We start from the raw sequence: 25,610 nt of genomic DNA on the forward strand, positions 1-25,610 counted from the left end.
GGGACAAGGAGGAATTATAGTACCTGTCTGTGCTCGTATTGTGGCTTGGGGAATTTAACTCAGTAAGGGCTAGAGAAGCAGTGCAGATAATAAGGTCTCGCAGGACGAAAAATAATTCTTCCTCATTCAGCAAAGGAAACCTCCTCTTCCTCCCTGCAGGGAAGGGAAGTCTGTCCTCCCCTCTCTTCTTTTAAGAAATGATCCTTCTTTCCTGTGCCTAGAGTTTTTGCTGAGAAATTCCTTTAAGAAAGTTACCACACCTTCCTCTTACTTCCTGGTGGACTATTAATACCTCATTTGGCTCACATTTCCTGCCTCAAATCAGGTCCCAGAAACTACCTGCACCCTCCCGCCCACAAAGTTTTTAGCACCTAGACTATTTTCTAACCTATTCCATGTGCTGATGCTGAAGGCAGCTATTCAGAGACGCACTGCATTCTGCACCCCTTCGTCTAACTCTCTACTTAATACCACTCCAGGGAACACGTGTTAGGACGGCAAGTTGCATTAGGAAGAGGCCAAAAATGAGAACTAAATGACAACTAAACAGAAATGGGTAAGCAAAACTATCTATAAACAATGGAACTTTATTCCTAGAGAAGGCTAACATAGCCTATAACTTTTAGTGAGACAGGTGGGAAATAGTAGGCAGTGGGGTTCCTGGCAGCACCAGTCTTCTGGGAAACTGAAAGGCTTGAGTCTGCCATTGGGAGACAGAGCGGTGGGAAAGCAGAGCCAGTTAAAAGATAAGTCAGCAAGGGTTCATAGATGAGACAAAGGGCTCAAAAAGAGGTCAGCAAAGGAGAAGAAGGTAGGGCAGGTAAAGAAGGAAAGAAAGAGGCAGAAGAAAAGTTAGACTGAGGAGGAAGATGCAATGGAGTTGCAAAGACCTGAGGGCTGGAATCCAACAGCAAATCTGAAGGTACAAAAACTGTATGACTCATTATATGGCACAAGAAGCATGTCATGATATCATGTGAGCTTGGTGCACACTGGGGGACTTAGCAGTGGTGCAGCCCACTCTGATCCTTGTGTCTCCATTAGTGACTGGAGTGTATTAGGTACACTCTCTAGAGTTGATCTTTGCATTTCCTTTCATTCCTAAAGAATCCAGTTTGCATGTGCCAGGACTGCTCCACAACAGAGACTAAACAGCGGTATGTGGGGTGATAGTGAAACTTGTTTCAAAAGCACTGCCCCTGCTGCAAACAAAAATGCTGATGTAGGCACACTCAGAGGAAAAACCTTTCACAGACCCACATGACATCACTTTGGAAATCGTCATTCCACCAAAATTAGTTTGTTTTTCTGTGACAAGTTTATAAATAAGCAGCTGATGTGCTCCTCTTAAATTCTAGGAAAACCATTACTCAGTTTTATTTCTTCTCTGGTACGTAGAAATGGACAGGGTAGGGGTGGCTCTAAGGGGCTGAACTTGGACTTTCCAAAAAATACTGAATTTAACTATTGGCATTTCATAGGATAAAAGCAGAAACCTACTTAGCTAGCATATTGAACTTCTGCAGTTGAATAGATTCAAGATAGATGACTAGTTACCTCACTGCCGTGTATTATCTAACACTAATACGATTTGGCTAATTTCTTGCAGAGCAATGGAGGAAGCATGTTTTATTCCCTTGGATTATTGATTCATACCTGCTGCAGTTTGTCTTTCCATCTCACAGGTATTAATAAAATAGCATGATTTACCACATCTAAAGCTTCAGTTTGGTTCCTTTGATCAGTTACCCAAACAAAGCTGTCATTTGCCATGTAGTAGAAAGTGACCAAATAAATTACTAATTTGATCAAACTTCAGTGGCAGAAGTGTTACATGTATTAAATTAGTTTAAAAGATAACATTTTCAAAGGTCTGGAAACCACACCTACTTTGCTCTGTGTTGTAAGCTATTGATAGGACACCTTGTGGAAACTAGTTGACGCATTGACAAGTTATTGACAGCATATTGCCTGACGTATATTATTGCTTATCTGTTTTTTCTTTCTTCTCCTCTGAATTATATCTGATGAGTAAATGCTTATCAATAGTGAGAAAGTGGGTGGAGTTAGGGCGGGATCAAGAATAAAAATTGTTATCACTGAGAGTATCTGAGGTGGCATGCTTCAGAGGGCAGCAGCCCTCTCCTAGGGATAGTTTGGGCTCTTAGAATGTGTAATTTCTGTTTGCCTCTGTCTGTTGAAGTTTGCTGGATTCTCCACTACAGATGAAGAAATATTGTCAGAAAGGCAGCAGGTTGGCATTTTGAAGGAGCAAGCATGGAAAAAAATAGAGGGGGCTACAGTCTTGTGGAAGGCAAGGTTCTGTCAGTCTGGCCGATTCTGTTTGTGGTACTAGTTCTGTTGCCTTCGATGTTTAGAGTGTCGCTGGGGATTTCTCATATCTATGTGAAAATTGTAATAAAAATGTTAGAGGTAAGTTGAGTATTGAGTTAAAAGGTATGTGTTTACTACAGGGCATGTTTAATAAAATAGTCTGAGTGTTTGATATAGATGTCATAAAAGTCAGCAGAAAGACTTCTGTGAACTTTGGGAGTCTTGAATGTGTTTTTTATAGCTTTTACTGATGTTGTAGCTCCTTTGAATGGTGCATTCAATGATACCTAGTTATTTGATGGGCTGTAATCTAGCACTAACTTCAGGTGGTCTTCTGTTAAAATAGAGATTTCATGATATGGTGCTATAGTTCAAGTTGGTAAGGATGCTTCACAGTATACTTATTAACAAATCTCAATAAAAGGATATGTTAGTTTATGGGAGGTTGTAATTAACAAGAAAATGTATTTTAGAAGTACATAAGTTTTAATGGTTTTATTTGAACTATTCTAATTATATAGTACTAGTGAATACTGTTCTAGGAAAGAATACTAACTGCATATGTCTGTTTTTTCCATTTATAAATCTGGGTGATACAGCAGTCAGTCACAAGTTTTGTTGTACAAGACTTGAGGAATCCATACCGTCTTCTAAAAGTGTAATTTTTTCTAGAGATGAATAAATAGGTCATGGTTAAGATCCTGATTCTGCTGATATTGGTGATACTAGTGATATTAGTGTCTTTAATAAGCCAGGATTGCATTTATTTTTAAAGTCTTACATTTCATATCTGTCAGTGGCCAAAAGTAGGTGCTGTGATTTCATTGTGTTGAACAGAGAAATATTTCACCTTTCCAGTAGATGAATTCTGTCTTTTTGGCACAGAACTGCTTTATATACTTTTCTAACTGTGGCAAAAAATGTCTTATTGCTATTGTTACTATTATTATTATTAAACTACTGGAGCCATCTAGTTGTGCAGTAGAAAATATCCCTAACAATGTGATACAGCTTATAGTATGTCCATCTTACCTCCCCAATTCTGTCTTGTAGTTGTCTCTTGTATGTCCCTCCTCCCCCCATACTGATTAAAGTAGAGGCAGAGACTGTCTGCAGCTGTTTGTACATCGTCTAGCACGGTAGTATTTGAGTCATGATTGCGAACTTTAAGGGTTGCATGTATTTTCAGATGTTCCTATCAATGGGAATTGACTGGCTATATGTAATGTTGACTTATAAGCGACTATAAGTAATGCTGGCTTTTATATGTGATCATTTTTTATCAGCCAGCAGTATGCTAATTAAATTCTTACTGATAACCTGAATAAGAGGCTTGTGACACTTCTATGTGCAATTGATTTCATCAGTCTCTTTCACATCAAACATAAACCTGAGGAGCTCATTGGACAGCTTTGCTGTTGCATTTGGCAGATATTACAGTAATTTTTGTAGTTTCTTCTTATGTGTTTCCCTGTTTGAAAGGAAATTTGACCCATTGAGTGGGCATTTACTACTGGAAGGCAATTCTCTTTTGAAAAGCACGTTAAATGTTTTTGTTATCATCCACAGTTTTCTTAACAGGTTACAAGCAGGATAATCTTGTGCTCCCAACATGGAGGAGTAATTTATTAAAATATGTATATGTAATCAAATTAATTGTTCTGAGATCAGATACAACCTTATATGCATAGTTACCCAATTTGCAGCAGCTAATAAGGGAAAGAGCACAACGTAATGTGCTGTAGTTCTGGTCGGTTCCATGTACACATTCTTTTTTTTGTTTTGTTTTTCAGTTGAAAGTTATTCTCTAACTGTCCTGAAGGCAAAAAAGAAAGTTTTCTCTGTTTTCATGTTCTGATTCATTGCAGCTGTCTTCTCCCAGGTATTGTTTAAAGTGCTTCTCACTATGACACAAGAGTAGCTAAGAGATGTCTTGGCGGGCTAAAGAAGGGAGGGAGTGTTAGGTCTCGTTTGCTTTGGCAGTGGATCGCTTTGTCCTTTGGAAGTAAGGGTAGTTAGTACTGGGGCATGCTAGGTTATAGCTTGTGCATCCAATTGCTGGGCTTCTTGTGGAAGTCCTGGGGCTAATGGAAGAGGATATTGCTGAAACCACTGCTTGAGAGGCAGTTTGCTTTAAGCAGGTTTATATGCTTATATGCACCCTTTGTTCAAAAATTGTCACTTGACATTGATAGTCTGCCCAAGTGTCAACTTGTTTCTGGCTGTGACGGTATCTGGTTGCCTGAGATCTCACTAATTAGGAATGGCACAAAGACTGTATTTGGTTCTTGTGGCTAACCTGAATGGTGAAATATGATGCCTTGCTGGATAGCTATTCTAAAAAAGTAATAGCAGACACTTAATCACGTATCAGTGTAATACTGACTATATCTCAGGAATGTCAGTGCTCTGGGAAGTACTTAACAAGTAGCTGATATTTTACCCAGGAAAAAAAACCCTATTGAAATCATGACTGGATTCTCCATTGTCTTGCATTTGATTTAGTCCCTTACGTAGTTTAGCAAAAGGAGTAGAAAATGAGGCCATTCTGATCTGAGATCACTTTATATTTGCTTCTCACAGCTTTGAATGACCACACAAATTGGGAGGCAGAGGGAAAACATGTTTTATTTTCTTCCATGTTTTGTCAATTTAAGAAAAATAAAAGAGTAGATATTAAAATCAAGGATTTTAAGGTCAAATGGTGCTTCTTTGAAAGCTGTGTTTGCAAAGAAAGGGTATCTTTAGCCCTTACTGAATTTTCTGGGAGCTCCAGGTCTTTTAAGATCAGGTTCAAGTTAGCAGATCTGTTCTTGAGCAATGAATAATGATGCCATATGATGAGACAGCTCATTTCTTCACTTCCGCAGTGTTCTAACACTGAGAACAGTAAGTGGAACAAATGAGCAAGATGGAATCTGTGTATGGCAAGACTTGAGTTTGTATCCTTTGCCTCTTCTCCAGTGAGGAATCTAGATGTTTATTTCTTAAAACAAAACAAGCTGTTTTCTAAAAACAGGACTCAAGGCTTGAAAATCTGCTTTTTTTTGAGGGCGGGTAAATAGTATAATAACAAAAGATCTCTAAAAGATTAGTTTCATAAGTTTCTATTAAACAGCTGTTAGTACTTACTATTATTACATTTTATTTGTCCTTAAAAAAATATTTTTGAACATGTTAAAAATGAATTTTGTTTGGATAGCTTATCCCTGCCAATATGCTTGTCAGCTTTCATTTGTGAAATAGCATCTATGTTTTAGAGTTGCTTATCTGTAATGGGTTTTGGTGGAAACAACAATACCAGAAAAGCTAATCTAGCAACATTCCCCCAACCCTTTAGCGCTGATTGGCACCTGCAAAAGAAAATGTTAGTATGAAATAAATACTGTACCCTCAAAGCCCTGTGGGAAGTTAGATAGGCGTGCTTTGTAGCTGTAGCCCCATTCCCCAGGAATCTTGTTTGGAATTTCCTGAGATCTGAACTTCCTTGTATAGTTGGAATATTAATGTTTCCTGAGAAGTAGTCATGTATAGGGAAAGCATCAGCCAACTAGTGTGATGGATACTTCTTTGAGCTGATGTGTGGTGGATTTGCCTAGGTCCAAAAATGGGCTCAAGAGCAGAACAAAAGCAGCACTGCCCTTACCAGTTCATGTTACTAGAATCTCAGTTAATATTTTGATAGAAATTACATTGACATAGAGTATTTTTGGGGGGACCCACCCTATAAAACTCTTGAAGTCTGGTGCCCTATTCCCAGTCTGGAGAGTAAATCCTAAGAAAATTTTCAGCCTCCCACATGGCCCAGTCAGCATTGCTTCATCCAACTGCAGAGGCTGTCTCAGGCTGCTCTTATGCACGCACAACTGTCATCTGCTTCTGGACAGCAGCTGATGGGCTGTGTTGAACCTCTTCCAGCTCTGTCATGTTTTGCTAGAGGGCTGAGAACCCCAGAAGTCCAGATCCATCCCACAGGAGAGTTTCAGGAAGGTTTGCAGTAGCTGTGTCTTCAACTGAGAAATAGCTCGCTTGTACATTGGGGTAGCTAACGTGCTGTAAACTCCCACTGGAGTATGGGCAGATGCTGTGAACACTTAGGTGAATAGAAACAGCTCTCTGCTATGCTTTTAAGTACACAGTTATTCTGAACTAGCCACTGCAACACAGAACAAAGAAATGATACTTTTGCTTTTACTCATGACAGATGACTAGAACCCTACTGAACTGATTTATCTGCCCTCAGATTGGCAGCCGGGAGACTTCTGAATACTTTCCATCATTTGAACATGGAGAGTTAGAGCTTGCACATCCTCTTCAGGCCTGTGCAGGGGTCTAATATACAGATCATTTCCTCTAGGTTCTTGGCTGGGACATGAAAGGTGAGATGAAGCTAGGCAGAAAGGGCTGTTGGATGAAAAATTCCTGAGGGCTTGATCTTAGAGTGTTATGTTAGCTTGCAATAAAAACCCATTGACCTTCTTTTTGTGGTTGCATCAGAAGATTTTACATGGAGTAATTGCTGCAAAGTAAGCAATGTGCCTTTGTTATCCATGAGAACTAGGCCAAGAAGGGGTTTGAAAAGAACCTGTGTAATGAGTGATTTGAAAAAACTTTTAGGAGAACATGGGAGAAGAGATAAAAACATTGGAAGGGAAGCAGAAAGAGACAAAAGTAAATGATGACACAATACAGGAGAATGGATTACTGAACAACACATCAAGCTGTGCTTGAAAAAGAAAAGGAGTGAAAAAAACCCACCAAAACAGTAGAAATGAGATTTAAAAAAGTGAACATTCCATATTGTATAGCTCTTAATGTTAATGTACTGTGAAGAGAATAATTAGTATAAGGAAGTATTGTGCACACTCATTTTGTTCAGAATGTAATTACAGGGAGCTTCAAATGAATGGGCTGTTGGAGTTAAGGTGTCAAGTTTTCAGTATTCAAACTGGGATTACCTGAGGGATGTTTAGACACCTTGTGTCCTCATCCTTCAGAAATAGGAGGGAGGAAAACACAGTACCTGAGTTCTCATTATTCGGTCAGCAAACTTCAGAATGTAGTTGCTCCATTTAACACTTAAATTCTGTGTTAGTTGCAACATCTGTGGTTTTGTAAGCTATTTAAAACATCCTTTCATTAGTGTTGCAACAAAGGCAAGCGCGACTGCTCTGTCTCAATACTGTGCAAAACAAAGGCAATCACAAAGCCTTACTTTGTGTTTCAAAAACAGAGTAAGTGTAAGGATGTCACCAAATGCATAAGAAGGTAAAAAACTACTCCACTGGGTTGATCCAAAGTTTGACCTAGACCAATAGCCTGCTTTTGAGAGGAGTCAACTCAAATGCTTAGTGAAAAGTGTAAGAGCAGGATGAATGTATAGCAGTACTGCCAGGAGTACTCTCCCAGCTGCTCATTGCTTGAGCATCTGATGCAGATTCATGTGTTTCATATCCTGTAATGATTTTCTTCCATAGCCTGACCTAACTACTTGAACGGATTTCAGTTTTTTATCTCTGGCAGTACGTTCCTGGTAATGAACTCCATGACTTGACTGCATGTTGCGTGGAGGAAGGTTGCCTTTTTTTTGGCTCATAGCTGCTGCCCAACGTTCTTGTATAATGCTCCACGGTTTTTGTATTAGAAGAGAAAATGAGTAACTGTTCCTTATGAATGTGCTCTGTGCCAGTCATGATTTTATAGACCTCTGTTGTACACTATCTCAGCCAGCTCTTTCTAGGCTAAGTCCTGTGTAACTGTTCCTCTTATGGAAGCTCTTCCTTATCTACCTTTGTAGTCTCAGTTGCCTGTTTAACTACAGACTGCTGTTTTTACCCAACTGTTCCTCTGTGCTGTGAGGTACTAGGTAATAGCCTGGCAGGATTTTATACTTGACTAGTCCACTTTTTCAATTTTTGTTCAGTTTATCCTTGACTGACTCACTTGAATTTGCTAATTTACATTTGCTGGGTAAAAATCACCTTGGTCAATGATTATTACTTTTTATTTTTTTTTAAGTGGGGATCAAAAGCTGGTCTCCTTGAGGTATTCAAAATAACCTTAAGACAGTATGAGTAAGCTCATGGCAGGTGCCTGTCCATGTGAGAGCATGAGACGCAAGATAAGGGTGTTAGACAACAGATAGGAAAGCAAAAAGTAAGGCAAGGGGCTTTATTTGCCATGTTAGGTGATTCTCATTTTATTTTACTTTTTTTTCCCCCCCCTTCCCTCATGCCTTGCAACTATTCTTTGGGATACTGTGGGAGGGGTGAGGAGCAGTGGCAGATTATGAACGGTTCAGGTTTGTCGCATGTCCTCCATTCCTTTTATGGTGTGACATTCTTGTTCATACGGCATTTTTCTTTAGTTTCTCAATGTATGGGATGCAATTCTCATGACAGCCCCTGGATCCCCACTCCTGAATGACTTGCCACGTACTGAGAAACATTGGGGTAGATAAATGTGCCAGTTCCCCTTTCCTAGTGAATAATGGGACTTGCCTGTGCTGGAACACCTACTGTGTTTTAAATTTTCACTGTATCTCAATCTAATAATGTTCTAGTATAGACAATCCAGAGGTTTGGAGTACTTTCTTTATGGTGTGATAACAGATGGATTTTGTGGAGTTTAATAAATCACATAACATCATTGGGGCCCATTCTGGTTTTTTTTTTTGCTTTTTTTTTTTTTTTTTTTTTTAGTAATGGTAATGTATGTCAACTAAAGGTAACTAAAACATCCTAATTATGCTATGATAAAAGTGTCCCTTTTTATCATTGACTTTAGTTCAATAGCTACAAAAGGAGCTGGAGGACTACACACAAAACCTAAGGATGACAAAAAGCTGGTCTAAGTTGTTGGCACATGCAAAATTGTAGGTGTGAAAGATGATGAAAACTATTTGAGATCAAGCTGCTCAGTGACTTCAATGGCTGTGCATGTCAGTAAGAGGGAAAGAAACTGTCTGGCAAGAGCTTACCCTGAAGCAGAAGGATAGATCCTTACCTATTGTAGGTGGGAAGCCTTATGGCAGCTGAAGACATATGATGAGTGGGTAGATGCTTTCTTAATGATGAGTGGAGCCCACACACAAGACTCCTGCATACTGTTAGAACAGACATCTTAACATAAGAGTTAGTACTGAAAAGTGCTATTATTTATATGTCTATATATTTATTATTGCATTTTGTGCCAACATAAAACCTTAAGAAATAGGCAGCAGGATTTCAAATGGTCTTTATAATGATTTTGTGTATTTATAAGAGATGTTTCAATGTGTTGAATGTATTGCAGAAGAGTTTTTTTTTTTCTTTCTGGTGTATTTGATTTTGCTAATTGAGTTTTGTGCTAGTTTGCACAGGGAGGAGAAAATAGGGTTAGCTCAAAAAGGTAAAGACAGGGAAGGGTGAATGCTCATTACCGAAACTTCTCCTTCTTCAAAAGTACTATTCAGTAAGAAATGGCCCCCTTCTCTCCTTGTCTTCTGTTAACACAAACTGCATGACTGCCCTGAGGCTGAGATAATCTCTTTTATTCTTTAAAATACATTTTTAGGTCTATCATTCCAGAATGCCTCTAATTTCAGTGACAGTATTTTGTATCATTTGCCTGAAGCTGACTAGGGAAGAGAGAGTTCTGGACCCGTGGACCTCACAGATTCTGTCAGATAATCTGGTTTAAAACAAAAACCTGCATGAGTCCTGAAAATAAGTTTGAACCAAATAATTTTTCATGACAGTGGCAAAAGGTAATCAATATAACAAATGAAATTAGAGGTGTGCATGACAGTCTTACAACTGAATTTGAAAAATCAATGAAAACCTAAGCCTTGGCTTCAATAAGAAAGGCTCAGACAATTCACAAAGGGATTTTACAGAATACCTGGCAATGACAAAATAAAAACCATCAATATTTACTTTTCTTGTTTTGGGAACAGTGGGCCACCCTGCAGATTGAGAAGGGAGTAAAAAAGCAGAAGGCGCTGGCACTTGAAAATTTAATCTCCAATGGTAAGATCTTTGTATGAAGGTGATACGGCAGTATTCATCTGGTAAAATGGCAACTGTTTTATATCTTACCTAGGAAAGAGAGAACAGAAACATAAATTGCATCTAATGTTAAGTAAGAAAACTAGAATGGTCAAAATGAAGTTCATTGAGCAAACCAATAAAAGAGACTAAGTATGTTACAAGCAAGACCCCTGTTGATGAGTCTTCTGGATAACAGGCATTAGAGAGAGCAGTGTGGGAAGAGAAAGACATTGCTGATAAGTGTTTGGGAAGCTGTCCCACTTTTCATGGGGATTTTGTACTTTCTGACTCCATCAGTTTTCTCTCTTAAGAGGATTAGGAGAAGGAATGGATATTTTTTGCACCTGACACTTCTCTTTACAGGTTGTCTGTTCTTGTCAGAACTCCTAGTATGCAAAAAGACTGAGTCTTAAGTAAAGTAGTTGCATCGGCCCTTGGATCACTGTTACAGGTTGAACTCTTCTCTAGGTATGGGGATAGAATTTGAAAGACAGTATAGTTTTGTTTTGTTTTGTTTTCCCAACTATTTTTCCTTTCTTTTTTCCCAGAAAGGGACTGGATCAAAGTCTCACAATAGTCCTTTTACTTGTAGTGGCATTTTTAGTCATAGGAATCCAAGACATTGTTTGGTTTGTCAGCTGAAGACTTTGGGGTCTGATGATTTCCCTGACATTGAAGGTTCAACCGAAATCCAGCTAGAGGAAGGTTTTGTGATTCTGATCAGAGGCTAGCACACTTATTAAGACACACTAGAGGCATTTTAAGTAATGCATATTTAATGCTATATATAAAAAAAGAAGTATTAACTGATATGAATCAATGCAGTGTTGTTTACTGTAACCAGCTAGCTAAGAATCTGGCCTCAGAGCTATTTCAGCCAACATCACTGAGATTTCATGATGAGGCATAATTTTACAGATATGAAATGTGAATATGTTTAATTCTTCCTGATAGTGCTTTTGTGTTACAGTATGTATATTTGTGGGGAAAAAAGTTGACAACTTCATGCTTCTTGGAAGTGAAGTGACTCATAAAGGAGAGAGGATGAGGGGGGAGAAGGCTCTAAGGAAAAAATGCTAGAGGAAGGTGTTTGCTGCAGCTGGGGCAATATTGCAAAAAAGCAAAATTAAATGAGGACAGCAGAAACAACAACAAAATAAACACTGCCTGACTTTCTGCATCAAGGCAAGAGCAGGGACCTGTAATCTTGGCAGTGCAGGGTTGACATTACTAGCTGTGTGTACATACATTGTTTGATAAATGACAGCGAAGAAGGTGTCATGCTCAGGGTTTTATTTGCAACTGACTCTGAAAGCTTGTCTCTTCTTCAACAATCTAGTGATGTGACATGGCATAGGATTAGAGAAGCAACCTGTGGAGTTAACTGCCAGTCTGTAAACCAAACATACCAATGCAGTTACTGTGAATGCTTACAGTAGGAGAACTACTCCTAAAAAGAATCAGTATTTTCCTCTTTCTGGAAACCCGATTATCCATTTTTCTGTGTAGAAGGGAGACTCATTTCCTCATGCAGGTGTTTTTTGGTTTGCTTTTACTATTAAGGGATCATCCAGAGGGAGGAAACCTCCATGGAAGAGGAGGTTGCTGGCCAGCGACAAGGATGCTTCAACCTTGCTGATATTTTGTATTTCTCCAAGAAGGGGTTTGAGGCTATTGCAGATGATGAAGTCACCCGGCGGTTCTCCTCTGAGGAGCTGATCTCTTGGAACCTCCTTAGCAGAACTAATGTCAACTTTCACCATGTCAGTTGGCAACTGACCGTTGTGTGGATCACTGGGATCCTAATCCGGTACTGTCTCCTGATGCCTCTTCGGTGAGCCAGATGCAATTAGCTTGAGTTTGTTTTTTTCATGTTACTTTTTACAAAAGATCGGTGAAATGATATGCTTTTGACTAATGCAGGAATGAGAATGTGGCAGGACTTTGATTTTTGAAGATGCCATCAAAATGCAAATATCCATAAAAAGTGTTGAGGATGTACATTTCTCATGTTCTGTTTTCTTAGTATGCTAATGTCTCTATTCATTTAACTAGTTTTTTCAAATCCAACAAAACCTCATAGAAAAGATCTGAAGATGTTTTTGATATAAAATAGCAACTGTCTCCACTGAAAAGATCAGGCTCTACTTGCTTGAATAATTTGGGGCAGATTGTATGCTGAATGCCTGGAGTTTGGAGGAAAGCTAGTGTTCTGGGAGCACAGAGCTGGATGGGGCAAAAAAAAAAAAAAGACACATCCACTTGAGATATATTTAATTTTCAGAATTTTTGAGGTATCTTTTAAGCAAAAACAACCTGTATCACATTGCCCACACAATTACAAATCTTCACACGTTCCTCTAAAGAGCAGGAGCATTTAAAGGCTCTTTTTTGTGGGAGGAAAATATTTTAAAAACTGTCACAGTGCACAAAGGTGTCTTATACCAGTAAATCACCTATCAAAGTACATATGCCTCTGTGTAAGCTGAAATAGACAATTTAAGGAGACAGCTTTTCATGCAGAAATGTCTTTAGTATTTGTTTTGCTCGGTCATTAGTAACTAATGATATTTAATTTTCATGATTATGTAGTAACTTACTGCACAGGATATAAATATGTACTGAAATTTCTGGATAGATTTTTAAAAACTAAATGACGGGTCTCTGCTTTGCGTTTTATAATATAATCTTACCTACTTTAAAGAATCACGTAGCCGCTACTTAGCCTCATTGAACTTGGTGGATTCTTTACTGCCTGATACCTTGAGGTCAAGACGTGGTGCTTTTTGGAATATATGCTCCAGGCAACAAAAGTTTTGGGACTCAATGCAGGATTAACTGAATGAAAATCTATGGCTTATGTTATCCCTGTGGCCTTAACTGGTTTGTGTTGCTAATTAGATGCTACTAATGGAGAAGAGAAGCACTCTAGAATGGATAAAGGGATTAAAAGATTTTTTTGCTTGATCTTCCAGTTTTGCTTCTTACCATTTAATTAAGAGGTTTATTTTATTTTGTAGCATCGGCTTGGCTTCTTTCAGTATCCTTTTCCTGGTTTTAGCAACTACGGTCATAGGACAGTTTCCAAATGGCAGGTAAATGTTTGCTGAGAGCTCTTTGCCATTTCTGTTGCAGTTCTTTAGGTAATTGAATTAGGGCATTAAAATATAATTCTGCTTGAGCTGGGAGGATTAATGTGGAAGATTGTTGGGTGGTATTTCTCTGTTGTAAACTCACAGGATACTGAAAGGTAATGGTATCCAAAAGTGGATGTGCAATGTAACCCAGAAAGATACTGCTGGAGTAACCCAGATAGATACTCCATCTTACAGTGGAAAATAGAGAGGATGCTCTTTGTCTCGGAATAGGGCAAGTCAGTCCTGTCATGAGCAGTTCAGCATTAATGCTGTGAAGTAGTTCTGTCAGTGCAAACAACCCAAATATGATTTACCAGCTAAATATTTCTATATTTGATGAATGTTAATGAATGAGTCAATAGCAGTTTCTTCCAGAGGAAATCTGTAAATCAAAACCCCTACTATAATCTCCTCTGCTTTGAATCTGATGATTTTATAATAGACCTGAATAGAGGAATGGAGTCAAGGGTATCTTTGATAACCAGTTAGCTCGTCCTGTCGGGCACAGCTATTGCAATAAATCATCTTGGTGTGCTTTTTGTAATAACAACTGTTGGGAATAAGTTGGGAGGTTTACATGATATTGTGCTATGAGTGACTACAGAGAGCTGGAAAAATATGCACGGTTTTATTTCTTCTAGGGTTAAATGCTGGCTGAGCAACCAGGTCCAGATGACATGTGCTGCATTAGGGGTCCGATGTCTGAGTGGTGCTGTTCATTTCCATAACAGGTGAGTGATGCCAACCTACTCTCAGTTGTGCATTATTCATTTCTTAAAGTACCCTCTATGGTACCAAGCATCTCAAGTTTCAGAGGGGGATTTTTATTCCATTATTGCATAAGTATTATGGTGGATGAAATTAGATTCAAGAACTTAGATAATCTAAACCCTGTCTCTCTTCCTTTCTCTCAAGTCATTTTGATGGCACTACTGTATTTTCTGTTGTGTATTTGCAGGGTATGCAAAGGTGGAATAATGCTCTATACTTGATTAAATTTACACTCAGACTTTTTTCTCAAAACCTACAGTTGTTTTATTAGCCGACTTGTTCAGTAACTAATCTTTCACACTCTTTCTAAAGTACGTTGTGGATGATATTTCAGTAAAATCTTCTAGTATCTTGCTTACTTAGTTATTGTAATTATGGAGATTTATGTAATGTAGGTTCCTTTTTTTTTTTTTTTTTTTGCTTTAGAAGACAACAAAAATCATGCTCTAGTATGTTTGAACTTAGAGTTTCAGTGTCTCTGAGTAGTCTTTGATACATGCCTCTCTGAATGGTAATGTATGCAACTAAAATGTTTTCTGCAGAGAAATTGCATGTTCCCTGCTATGAGGAAACTAACATACAGAAATAAGGAATTTACTGAAATGCCAATACTAGTGAAGTCTGAACGGTACTTTAAGGAATGAGGCAAGATGACTTATCCACTGTAATATACTGCCAGAAGTTCTAATATGTGTGACAGTAATATTCATATCTTAAAAATGTTTTGTATTCTTCTGCTTCCTACGGATCTACAGATAAGCTATGTGTGTGAAATGCCTTTGTGGCTGAGAGTTTCTATTGCTGGTGTACATTCACTAGATGGATTTCCTGGTGGGGCCTGGAGCCTCGAGAATAAACATCAAGTAATTACTTTTACGGTTGTCATTGCAGGGAAAACAGACCGCAGAAAGGAGGCATCTGTGTAGCCAACCACACGTCTCCATTAGATGTTCTAATCCTGGCTAGTGATGGATGCTATTCTTTGGTATGAACAAGAGAATCAGTAAATATTGGTAATGTTGAGATGCCCACAGATACAGTATTGGATGAGATCATACGCTTATTTGTAGAGAGAGTGGGATATGATAGGATTCAGATTCTCACTTTCAGGACTGCAGAGTGATGAACACAGGTAGGTGTGTACACATTTTTGACCAAGAGCACTGGGATCATGTGTGAATGAGCTCAGCAATTGATGCATCTTCTTTCAGAACTTTATCATTTAAATGTGTGCGTGTGTTTGCATAGTAACCAGTTTGTTTTGGGCTTGCAGGTTGGCCAGGCACATGGAGGGCTTCTGGGACTTATTCAAAAATCTTGCATGAAAACCACTCAGCATGTTTTGTTTGAACGTTCAGAAATGAAAGACCGTCACCTGGTGAGAAAAAAGTAAGGTAGCGAGGTGTTAACTTAATTGTCCCATCAGGTTTAGAAACTGTGAGCCATAAGTGTGAATTCAGAATGTTCTGACCCTACGTCTCTTCTTGCTGAGCAACTGTAGGTTGTCATCAGTGAAAGTTCTGGAACTGTTCCATCACTTATGGTGGAAGGTGTAGTAATCCTCTTCTGGACTCTTGACCATTTGCCCTGTAACCTCTGGGAATTTCTGCATTTCCACGATCACTCTGCCTGCCCCAGGCAGCAGCTGGCTCATTCAGATTCAAGACTGATAACTCAGAATGTCAGGACAGGAATCCAAGTTTTGTCAGCATATCTGCTTCCCAGATCATGCCTTGCCCTCATATGTTTTTCATCAGCTCTGACCATTGCGAGGCTGGTTGTATCCATCATGAGTAAAGGATAAAGGGAGGCTGATCGTAGCAAATCTTAACTTTAGGCTTATGTATTTGCTTCTGGAGATGGACAGATCATTTGAGGGAACCAATCACAGCTCATTAGAAACATCCTCAGCCCTCATCAGTCTTGCATGCAAAAGTTTGCAGAAGCAATTAAACAAGTTCATAAGAAAAAAATCAAGATATCACCTGACTGCTAGAAGCTGGAAGAGCATCCTGAAAGTGTCTTTGTATGTTTGCTTGATTCCTATACTGTTCTCCAGGCCTGCAGTATTGATTGCTGTCAGAGACAGCTTATTGGACTTTAAGGACATGAACAGGTTTGACTCAGTGTGGCTTTTCTTATGTTCTCAGGTTTTTTACAGAGTAAATTGTTTTTAGCCATTCTTAATCTTCATGAAAGAGGATGCAATGCAGCCAACATTAAGCAAGTGTCTGTGGCAGTTAGTCTTTAGAAAAATGGAGGAGGTCACTCTATGCTGGATCATTCCCTCATTTTGGTATCTGATGGTTTTTTTTGTTCTTTAACATGGCCTGGAGAGAAACTGCATGCCCTTGATTCTTAGGAAAGACGGATATATGTCTTGAAAAACAACTAATTTTGTGTATCAGTAAGTGTGCTCTGCATAGTGGTAATATACTTTCTTTTTTTAAATGATGCACCAAATGTAGTAAAAGATTTTAGTTCTTATCTAGATGAGGAGAATCATTAGATATGTATAAAACTGATGTTATGAAGCTGGAAAGCATGAAAACTTGAAATATGGAAAACTGCCGTACTTTAGGTAAAAAAAAAGTTTGACTGTGTTCATAGCTGGAGCCTTTCAAAGATAAACAGGAAACAATTCATGTTTCTCTCAAGTGCCACTGTTAATTGGGTTAAAATGGTTGAAATAAAAGGAGAGCTATTCACTTTTGTAGAAAACCTGCTTATGCAATTAGGAAGAGAACCTCCAAGATGAAGGCCTGAGCCTAATTCTTATCCTGGTAGAGACTACTGACTAGCAAAGAGCAATTGGGCAATGGCTTTTTCTTGTCATATTTAAGAGATTGCATATGTTTAGATTCATGGCTGAGTATGAATGAGAGAGTAATCTATGACAGTGGAATGTACACTTAAAATTTATTTTTCCCTCCACAGAATTAGAGAACACATTGCAGATAAGACCAAATTACCCATTTTAATTTTTCCAGAAGGTAAGAAAAAACTATACTGATTTTACTGCTGTGCTCACTTCTTGCTATCATGCGTTGTTTATTACACCTGACCTTTACAATGACAGTTTTTTTTAATTTTTATTCTGTAGAATTAATTAGCTCTTGTGAGATATTAGAAGTCAGATTCCATTAATTTACAACAGTTTTATGACAATCTATTTGGTTTGTGTAGCATAATAGAAGAGAGAACAGACTCTGGGTTTCTGAAGCTTGCTTTATCCTCCAGCAGCTTAAGTCTCCTTAAGGCACATTCTGATTCATTCATTGACACTTTTATTAGAATGGATAAACTCATTACCTATTTTAATTCTGGCCAGGTACCTGCATAAACAACACCTCAGTAATGATGTTTAAGAAAGGAAGCTTTGAGGTGGGAGGGACTATCCATCCAGTAGCAATCAAGGTAATGTATCTCCCATTCCCAAGCATGGAAGATTATTTGCAGGAAGTTCTCAACTCACAGAAAATATTCATGTGTAAACTTTAAAAAGGTCTTTGTTCTGCATGAATAAGGCACTAAATAAGCCCTGAGAAATCTGAACCTTTTTACGATGCAGTGTCTTGCAGGTCAGTGCCGTATGGGAAATAAGTTTCTGAGTGTCTTTACAACTGATTGGGAGAAACCCAAAAAGCTCCACGGCAATTGCTGTGCTCCATTCTGTCTGCTCTTTTCGTCCTAAGGCTCCTGGCTCTCGCCTGTTCTGGGGATGAAGGCACAGGACTAGGAATCAATTATTTTCTTGGCATTTCCAGAGCTTTCTGAGTAGCTTTAGCAGAGTCACTTTACCTCTGAATACATTAGTTCCTTTTCCTGCAGCTATGATGTTGTCTAATCTCATGGAAACTGTTGCAGGTATTGTGAGCATTATCAAGCAAACCTTGTAGTCAGTATATCTATAGATATAGACATTATTACAAGTTTTTACTTTTTGAGTGGATGCATCTGGTTACAGTTGAGATTTGTTTCTATGGGGCTGTCATAGTTTGGGGTCCTATGTTGCTTTTAAAGGTTAACTTTTATTAACTTCTAATAAAAGTGAAAACATGGAGCTTCAGCCTGCATTTACTGCTGCTTTTAAGAGCTGTGATTAGATTTGCCCCTGATTTAAGCGGTTGAGCTGTGATTTCATGGCCAAAAAAGAGCAACCTGTGTGCTTTAACCCAAGTCCTGCTGTAGAGCATATGTAGTCCAGGATGAACTCTTATTTTGCATATACTAGGTTTTTTGTGCCTCGCAATTGTCCGTTCTCAGAACTGACACCGTGAACTCCTTTTTGAGTATTCTTTTACTTTTTCATCTTTGAAGTGATTCTTTAATCTCAGGCTGATCTCTGATTGCTGTTACTTCTATGCCTGTCTTCTCTTCTGTGTGTACATCTTGTATCTCCACATACTGCTTACATAGGAGATCATACCCTTCAGCTTATTGTTCTGTGTTCCAGTATGACCCTCGCTTTGGAGATGCGTTCTGGAACAGCATGAAATACTCCGTGATGACCTATGCTTTTAAGCTGATGACCAGTTGGGCTATTGTCTGCAATGTGTGGTACCTGCCACCCATGGTCAAAGAGGTACTTATGCTTATGTATGTTTTGGAGATGCTTGTAACTGTTTTCTGGGAAGAAACCTGGACTGCTAGGTACGATATACTGGCCTTATGTTTTTGATCTTTATTGACAGCCTAGTGGACAAAAGCCAGAAATGACACCGTGACTTTAAAATTAAGCAAAGATTGGAAATCAGAAAATGCAACATGCTAAGACAATGGAAACAATCCAAATACAGTTCTGCATTTCCCTGTCCAAGGGAGAGGTTTCCTTGGTGTACTCTTGGAGTAAATAAAGCTCCTGTCTGTGAGAGCTATAAACTTTCTGTACTATGGTTATTTTTCTGGGCAGGTTGATATCTCGGAGCACTTATAGTTGGGCAGTTCAAGAGTATTCATCTTTCCTACCTGCTTACTGCAGTGAAAAGCTGTCTTAGCACAGCTAACATTGCAAAGGCAGAAAAGCTGTAGAAGAGCTAGCATCTTCTCTCTAGCTTGTGTCTTGTTAAAATTCTTGGTTTTCCTGAGCTGCTAAACCTATATAGCAGTCTGGTTTATACACCACCCATCATTTTAGAAATCAGGAAGGAAACTGACCTTAATTTTAATAGACTCAAGCAGATGTGGCAGCAGCTGTAAGAAGGTGAAGACAGATATTTGGCCCAGTAGTTTGTTGTTTTAATAAAGATGCACTGTGTCATCTTTTACTAGAGATGTCAGTGTCTAGTCTGAATCTGCAGGGCTGGGAGTTTTCCTACTTGTAAACTGAGGGTATTAGATGAGATAATCACAGAAGGAAATGAATGTGGAGCCTTTCTTTTCTTTATTTAATGAGCCACTTCTTGAAATGTGCCCATCTTTTTTAAAAAAAGTTTTGTTTTGTTTTGTTTTCTGACTAGTTTCTGTATACTTGGGAGCCACTTTTTTCCAGCCCTTTGGGAATTAGATCAATACAAGAAGATGATTTTACAGTCACTTCTCTGTTTTTTGGGATAATGGAATTTTTGGGGACACTGAAATGGTAAAGAAAGCTGTATAACGTGGGTACTAGGCATGGTACCGAGATGCACAACTGTGCACAGTCAGCATGGATTTCTGTGGATTAGTTATCTTTAAGTAAAAACTGCTCTTGCAGAGACATTCAGGTATCTCTGCACCATGCTCCCTTTTGCTCCTGAACAGCTTCTTTACATGGTTGCAGCTGCCTTGCTCTCATTTGCTCCCACAGACTGGAAGATGTTGAAATATGGTTTTGTGCTGCAGGAGTCCTGCCCTTCAGCTTGGCACAACCCTCCCTTTCTTTACTCCAGAAGTGATATTTCAATTCAGGCCTTCTCTTCACTCGGTACTGGGGTGGTTCTGCCATCCTGTGCCCTCCTCTGCCCCCATCTGCCCAGCTCCCTCCCATCTCCTTGCTTCTCTGCCCTGCAGAATATCCAGCTAATCTTTTGCCCAGCAGCATTACCATACAGCTTGGCTAGTCCACTGCCCCTGAAGGCTGACCTTAAGTTGGCAAGGTGCCCAAGGCCTCTGCTCTAGTGATGCCCCAATTTGAGATTGCCTACCTCACTCTTTGCTCAGTCTTGGCAGGTACTAGGAAGGTGCTGTAACACGTATCCTATGTGGTTAGGGCAAACTGACTCCTGTAGACCCACAATAATTCACTGATGCTGAATGTACCAGGCCCCAACCTGCTCAAGGCATGTCTCCTCCAAGATGACGCTGTTGATTTGCTCTGGGTTTCTTGTGGTCAGATGGTTACTGAGGTACTGGGAGCAGATGTATCCCCTGCTCTGGCCAGGCCTGTGACCTTTCTCTGAGCGTGTGTTGTTTCAGACTGCTCTAGAAACCACAGAGCATCCAACTTCTTTTTGGTACTGAACAGTGGCAAACCCAGCGGGCTGACTTGCCAGGTCCTGCTAAAACTGGCCTGCAGGTCACATTTGGGCCTGGCATAAACTTAAGTGCCTGCTCTCTAGCAAGAAATGTCTTTTAAAGTGGGGCGTAGAGAAAACGTTAAAATTGTAAAGCAAATCATTATCTTTCAGGAAGAAGAAGATGCTGTTCACTTTGCTAACAGAGTCAAGGCTGTCATCGCTGCTCAGGGAGGAATGTCTGTACTTCCTTGGTAAGAAGCAACACCTTTTGAAATTGTGTTTGAAACATAGTTAGGTGTTCTGTAATCTGGAAGTTTAGCCTAGAAGCCTGGAATCTTTTAAAATTTCTTCTAAATTTGACTTGCTTTGGCTGTAGTCCACCACCCTTACTGACTTTGAGAGAATATTTTCTTATTCCATGAACAATTCCTCTAGAATAAGTAGACTAATACAGTATAAAAAGAGGAACAAATCTGGCAGAATGTGGATCCAGCCAGCAGGTAGAATTTGATGAGAATTAAAGGCATTGTTTCTATTTTGTAATAAATCTTGGCAATACAGATCATTAAGCATTGTACTGTAAAAGCTGACATTTAAGGTAAAAGTTGCTTTGACTATATAATCTAAATATTGTAAACTTTTTGTACCTTTACCATGAAATTAACTCAAGGCTGTTTTTTAATCTGTATCTTCCAGGGATGGAGGACTGAAAAGGAAAAAGGTCAAAGAGTCTTTGAAGGAGGAGCAACAGAAAAAATATTGTCAGATAGTAATAGAAAATGGAACAGTGGGAAATGGAAATGTTCATTGAATGGTGTTTATTTTACCTCATGGTTTTTTTCCATGACTTATCTCATCCAGAAACAGAGCTATATTTTATATATTAAACCCCTCGTCTTTACCAGCTGTCCCTGTAAGATATGTTGCATATGACATGGCAGAGAAGCCATAGAGTGTTCTGTTTTAAGTAAGAATGTATGTTTATAAATAGGAAGATTTATAATGTATTTTTTTATTTCTCTCCAGTGATGACTGAGAACTCTCTGCAATAAAATTAGTAAGTTTCATTAGAACACCAATTTTCTAATCTTTGAGTTACCTTGAAAACTTAGACGTTAACTTCTTAACTCTTAATAAAATATCTCCGTACTCCCAGCCTATAGCAACGATTTGTTTTAGCAGTTTTCCTGTGAGCCAGAGGCACTGTGTTACATTAGAGATAAAACCTGCTGATGTCAGAAGCCATTGAGCAGTTCACCAAAATATATTTTTGGATTTGGAAACTGGAGATGAAGTGTTGGCTGTTTCAGAGAAAGAAGCAATTGCAGACTTTCCTCTTCATGTTACAAGACCAGGGGTTGCAAGGCAGGAAGTGTTCAAGGGTCCTGCTGAAAAGCAGCAGAACAACTGACATGACAGCATGTCCCAGATGCCTAGCTGTGTCACTGGGATAAATTAGTCTGAAGAAAGGACAACATGATAGAAAAATGCACCATATTGTTGCATTATGTTTTGACTTCTGGTTTTGCTGTATCCCTTTCTGTGTCTGTTTTTATGTGTTGCATGAATTAAAGAGAACTATGTCATGGCCTCCATTATCATCTGTTGGAATTATTTATGGCTAGCTGCCTGCTTGTGTCATCACTGGTTGTGACAGCTGCCAATTACTTCCTGGCAAGCCCACCCTCCAGAAATAATTCATGTGAGTGCACTTAAGGAATGTGAGATGTAAATATTCCAGTCACCTTTAGCGTTTCTTTGTATAAAATGTTTGCTTTCCCTTTGAGTAGCTCTCACTAGGAAGAATCTGGGTTTTTTTTAGTGATTTGAATGTCACTAATGAAGCGCACACAAATAGATATTACTTTGGTCTGCCTAAATTGCTGAAAGACAGATCAGTCAGTAAGGACAGTTAATAAGGTTTGCATTACAACAGCCCATTGAGGTCTCATCAGAGATGGAAGATCTATCATGGCAAGCTGTGTATACAGCACTGCACAAATAGAGACTACAAAACTGTCCAGCCCTGGAGAGTTCACAGAGTTTAATTATACAAAACTAATATGGAGTGGAGGGGCTAACAGAGGGGTAGTAACTTCCTTAAGGCTGCACAGCACAGAAAGAGAGAACTGAGCTCACCTGCATCTGGGCCTGGCCCAGTGTATCATCCCTGAGTTTAGTTTCTACAAGTACATGAATTCTCTCAGTCGGTCAGTCAGCCCAAACTTTGATATTTTGGGTAGACAGTAGCAGAAAATGCCCTTTTAAAAAGCCATTAGCCACCCAGGTAGGAAGAGTGCTAGCAGTAAGACTGCAAAGGAAAACCATATCTGCCTCTCTTGATGATTGATGTTCATTCTTTCTCCATTGGAGGCAGGGGCAGTAGGGCACTTGGACTTGGTTCGATGTGTTCTGATCATACCATGTCAATGACAGGAGTCAGATGTGCTTTATTAGCTGCTGATAAAAATGCCAGCCTGACTTTAAATGGAGACCACTCTTTTTTGAATCTTACCTTGCCAGATACCTCTGCTGGGACCTTGTATCTATGGGTCCTTCAGTGTGTGGCAGCAGCACTCTTGTTTGTGTACTGCCTTACCCCACTTTGAAGAAGTGCCTGCACAGGTTTTGTTGGTGCTTTCTTCAGCTACCCTCCATCTCCACCTCAGTTTTATTGCTTTCCTTTCCCCTGATACTCTGTGTATGATCTATATTTCACTTGCATTTATCATCAGTGGCCTTTAGCAAACACTCCTAGCTGAGGTTATATACTGCCTTTAGAGTGCAGGGGTTGTGGGGAAGTTGCTTGTTTTCCAAAAGGACAGTACAGATAAGCAAGTTCTCCTCCTCCAGCAGGAGGACATGGTAACAGTAAAAAGAACATGTTCTCATGATAACTCATGAGTGGGAAGTTTGTAAACTGCAGCTTCTCACAGTGGAATAACTGTGATAATGTTTGTGTTACTCATCCTCCTCTTATCTCTGCTAATCTTCTATCCATCTCTTGGGAACCAGGCTTCTAAGTTGCTTGAGATCCCTTTTTTATTCTGCACCTACGCAGGAGCAAGTGTAGTGGGGTCTTGTGGTGAATTGTGACCATTGATAGGTCTGGATGGAAGGGAAGGAATATTTCGGAGGATCAGACCCTCAAAAATAGATATCAGTCTAACTTTGTTGTTGTTGTTGTTGTTGTTGTTGTTGTTAGATGTGCAAGCCACAAGATGTATCCTCACCCTGGAGAAGCCTGCAGCTCTGTCTTCCTTGAGAGCACAAAACAGAGCAGCAGAAGAAATGGAAAACTTTCTTCTAGTTTACTACTTAATAGTAGTAGTAAACACTCCCTCCAGTTCCTTAGCCAATGAGCCTCATGCTACATTTAAGCAAGACTGCCTAAGGAGCACTCTTCATCAGAGTATCTCCTGTCTTTGAATCAATTGGGTGACTTCTCCCAATAAAATGTATGAGGACCTGATATAGCTAATCAGTGTGGGGAAGTCCTACATTATAAAACTTCACCTTGCTTTGGAATTTGATGCTGCTGATTACTACCCATGTATGAAGTGTCTAAGTGATGTTAATTGTGGCCATGGCACTCATTTACCCTATTGATGAAACTGCAGCAAATCAAAGTAGTCCTAGGTGAGTTCATCCCTCATGCCTGAGATGCCTAAGGCTAATGGCAGTGGGCCATGTGTTGAAAATACACATACGTTGGAATGAATGAATAAAATCTGGCCATTTCATTATGTGGGTGGGTCAGCAAGACTGAAAATCAAAGTGGATGCTTATGTTAAGTTTCAAAGACATAACTATTTGATGTGCTGTGTGGTTGGCAAGCCAGACACATTAAATTAGCTCCACCTTTCGATCATTAATAAAAATCATGCATCATGCCTAAGATGCAGTGCATCTTAGTGCATGGTGTGTGTCCTGGGGTGGGACGAGACCTTAAGCCACTTTGGACGCTATCCTGATTATGCACTGTGCTGAAGGCTGGAGCTGCCTTCCCAGGTAGCTGAGAGGCTTGCAGCCTTGAATAAATAAGGGCAGCTCTCCAAAGTAAATGCTGGGGCACTGGGTCTGATGTGCCTCTTTCTTTGGGCAGGCTTTCCATGCCAGAGCTTTTGAAGGAGTCCTCTGAAAGCAACTTTTTGACTGTTTGCATTATTATTACATAAATCTTCCTTGGTTGGAACTAGAACTTGCAAGGATGATTTATGCTTTGACCCCTTTTATATTAAATGTGCAGACTGAAATAGCTTGAGCATCTGGCTCCTACTTCTGGGTTTTCAGTTCTGGTCTAGAAAGAGGTTATTTGCACATTACAGCTATTCACATTGAAAGTATATTGCACTGCTCTGCTAAAAGAGTAAAGTAGCCTGAAACTGGTTTAACTGTCCACTGTTGAAGTAGTGTAAGGTGAATTCCATGTAGATGATTGTCCTGGGCTTAATATCTCTGTGTCAGCTTTATAAACAGGTTCTCTAAATTTCCTGGGCCTTCAAAAATTTATATGAACCAAGTATCAGAAGGGATGAAAAGTTCTGAGGTTTCCATAGGTTTTCAGCTTTTTAAAAATAAATCAGTTTACAGACTGTTAGCCGTGTGCAAAAAGTTGTGGATATAAGGATATATATAAAGTATTTATATATATATTAGTGTTTATTTATACATATATATAAAGATAGTAATATAATTCTTGTTTAGAAATAGTCTATAAAGGATGCCTAAATGACTGCTAGTTATTAGAAGTATAGTGCAGACATGAGAAATGTGTATTAATTACATCAATAGAAATGTTATAGATGGTTGTAAGATGTGGTGATAAGCAATTTAATGATCTCTTGCACTCCATGAGAACTGAGTCAGGGTTTGTTAAAACATCTGTTGATCTTTCACTG

At 39.2% G+C, this 25,610-nt stretch overlaps 1 protein-coding gene across 1 annotated transcript; it reads left to right on the plus strand.

The window, feature by feature from the left end:
• Nucleotides 1-768: 768 nt before the first annotated feature.
• On the plus strand, nucleotides 769-22,304 carry LOC106494838 (glycerol-3-phosphate acyltransferase 3-like). Its single transcript, XM_013955165.2, has 13 exons — nucleotides 769-811; nucleotides 1,666-1,685; nucleotides 10,271-10,343; nucleotides 11,928-12,198; nucleotides 13,385-13,459; nucleotides 14,143-14,232; nucleotides 15,164-15,257; nucleotides 15,546-15,661; nucleotides 17,210-17,265; nucleotides 17,604-17,689; nucleotides 18,729-18,857; nucleotides 20,881-20,960; nucleotides 21,406-22,304. Exons 1-13 carry the CDS (start codon nucleotides 769-771, stop codon nucleotides 21,518-21,520), a joined length of 1,248 nt encoding a protein of 415 aa, XP_013810619.2. The 3' UTR covers nucleotides 21,521-22,304.
• Nucleotides 22,305-25,610: the final 3,306 nt, after the last annotated feature.

The sequence above is a fragment of the Apteryx mantelli genome, chromosome 5 (assembly GCF_036417845.1).
Source record: "Apteryx mantelli isolate bAptMan1 chromosome 5, bAptMan1.hap1, whole genome shotgun sequence".
NCBI lineage: Eukaryota > Metazoa > Chordata > Aves > Apterygiformes > Apterygidae > Apteryx > Apteryx mantelli.

What these genes read in the sequence shown, in the direction of transcription:
- LOC106494838 (XM_013955165.2), top strand. Translation starts at nt 769, where the DNA reads ATGAGACAAAGGGCTCAAAAAGAGGTCAGCAAAGGAGAAGAAG. An exon ending in TTTGTCTTTCCATCTCACAG is followed by an intron (nt 1,686 to 10,270) that starts GTATTAATAAAA and finishes TTTTGGGAACAG; the next exon opens with TGGGCCACCCTGCAGATTGA. An exon ending in GGACAGTTTCCAAATGGCAG is followed by an intron (nt 13,460 to 14,142) that starts GTAAATGTTTGC and finishes TATTTCTTCTAG; the next exon opens with GGTTAAATGCTGGCTGAGCA.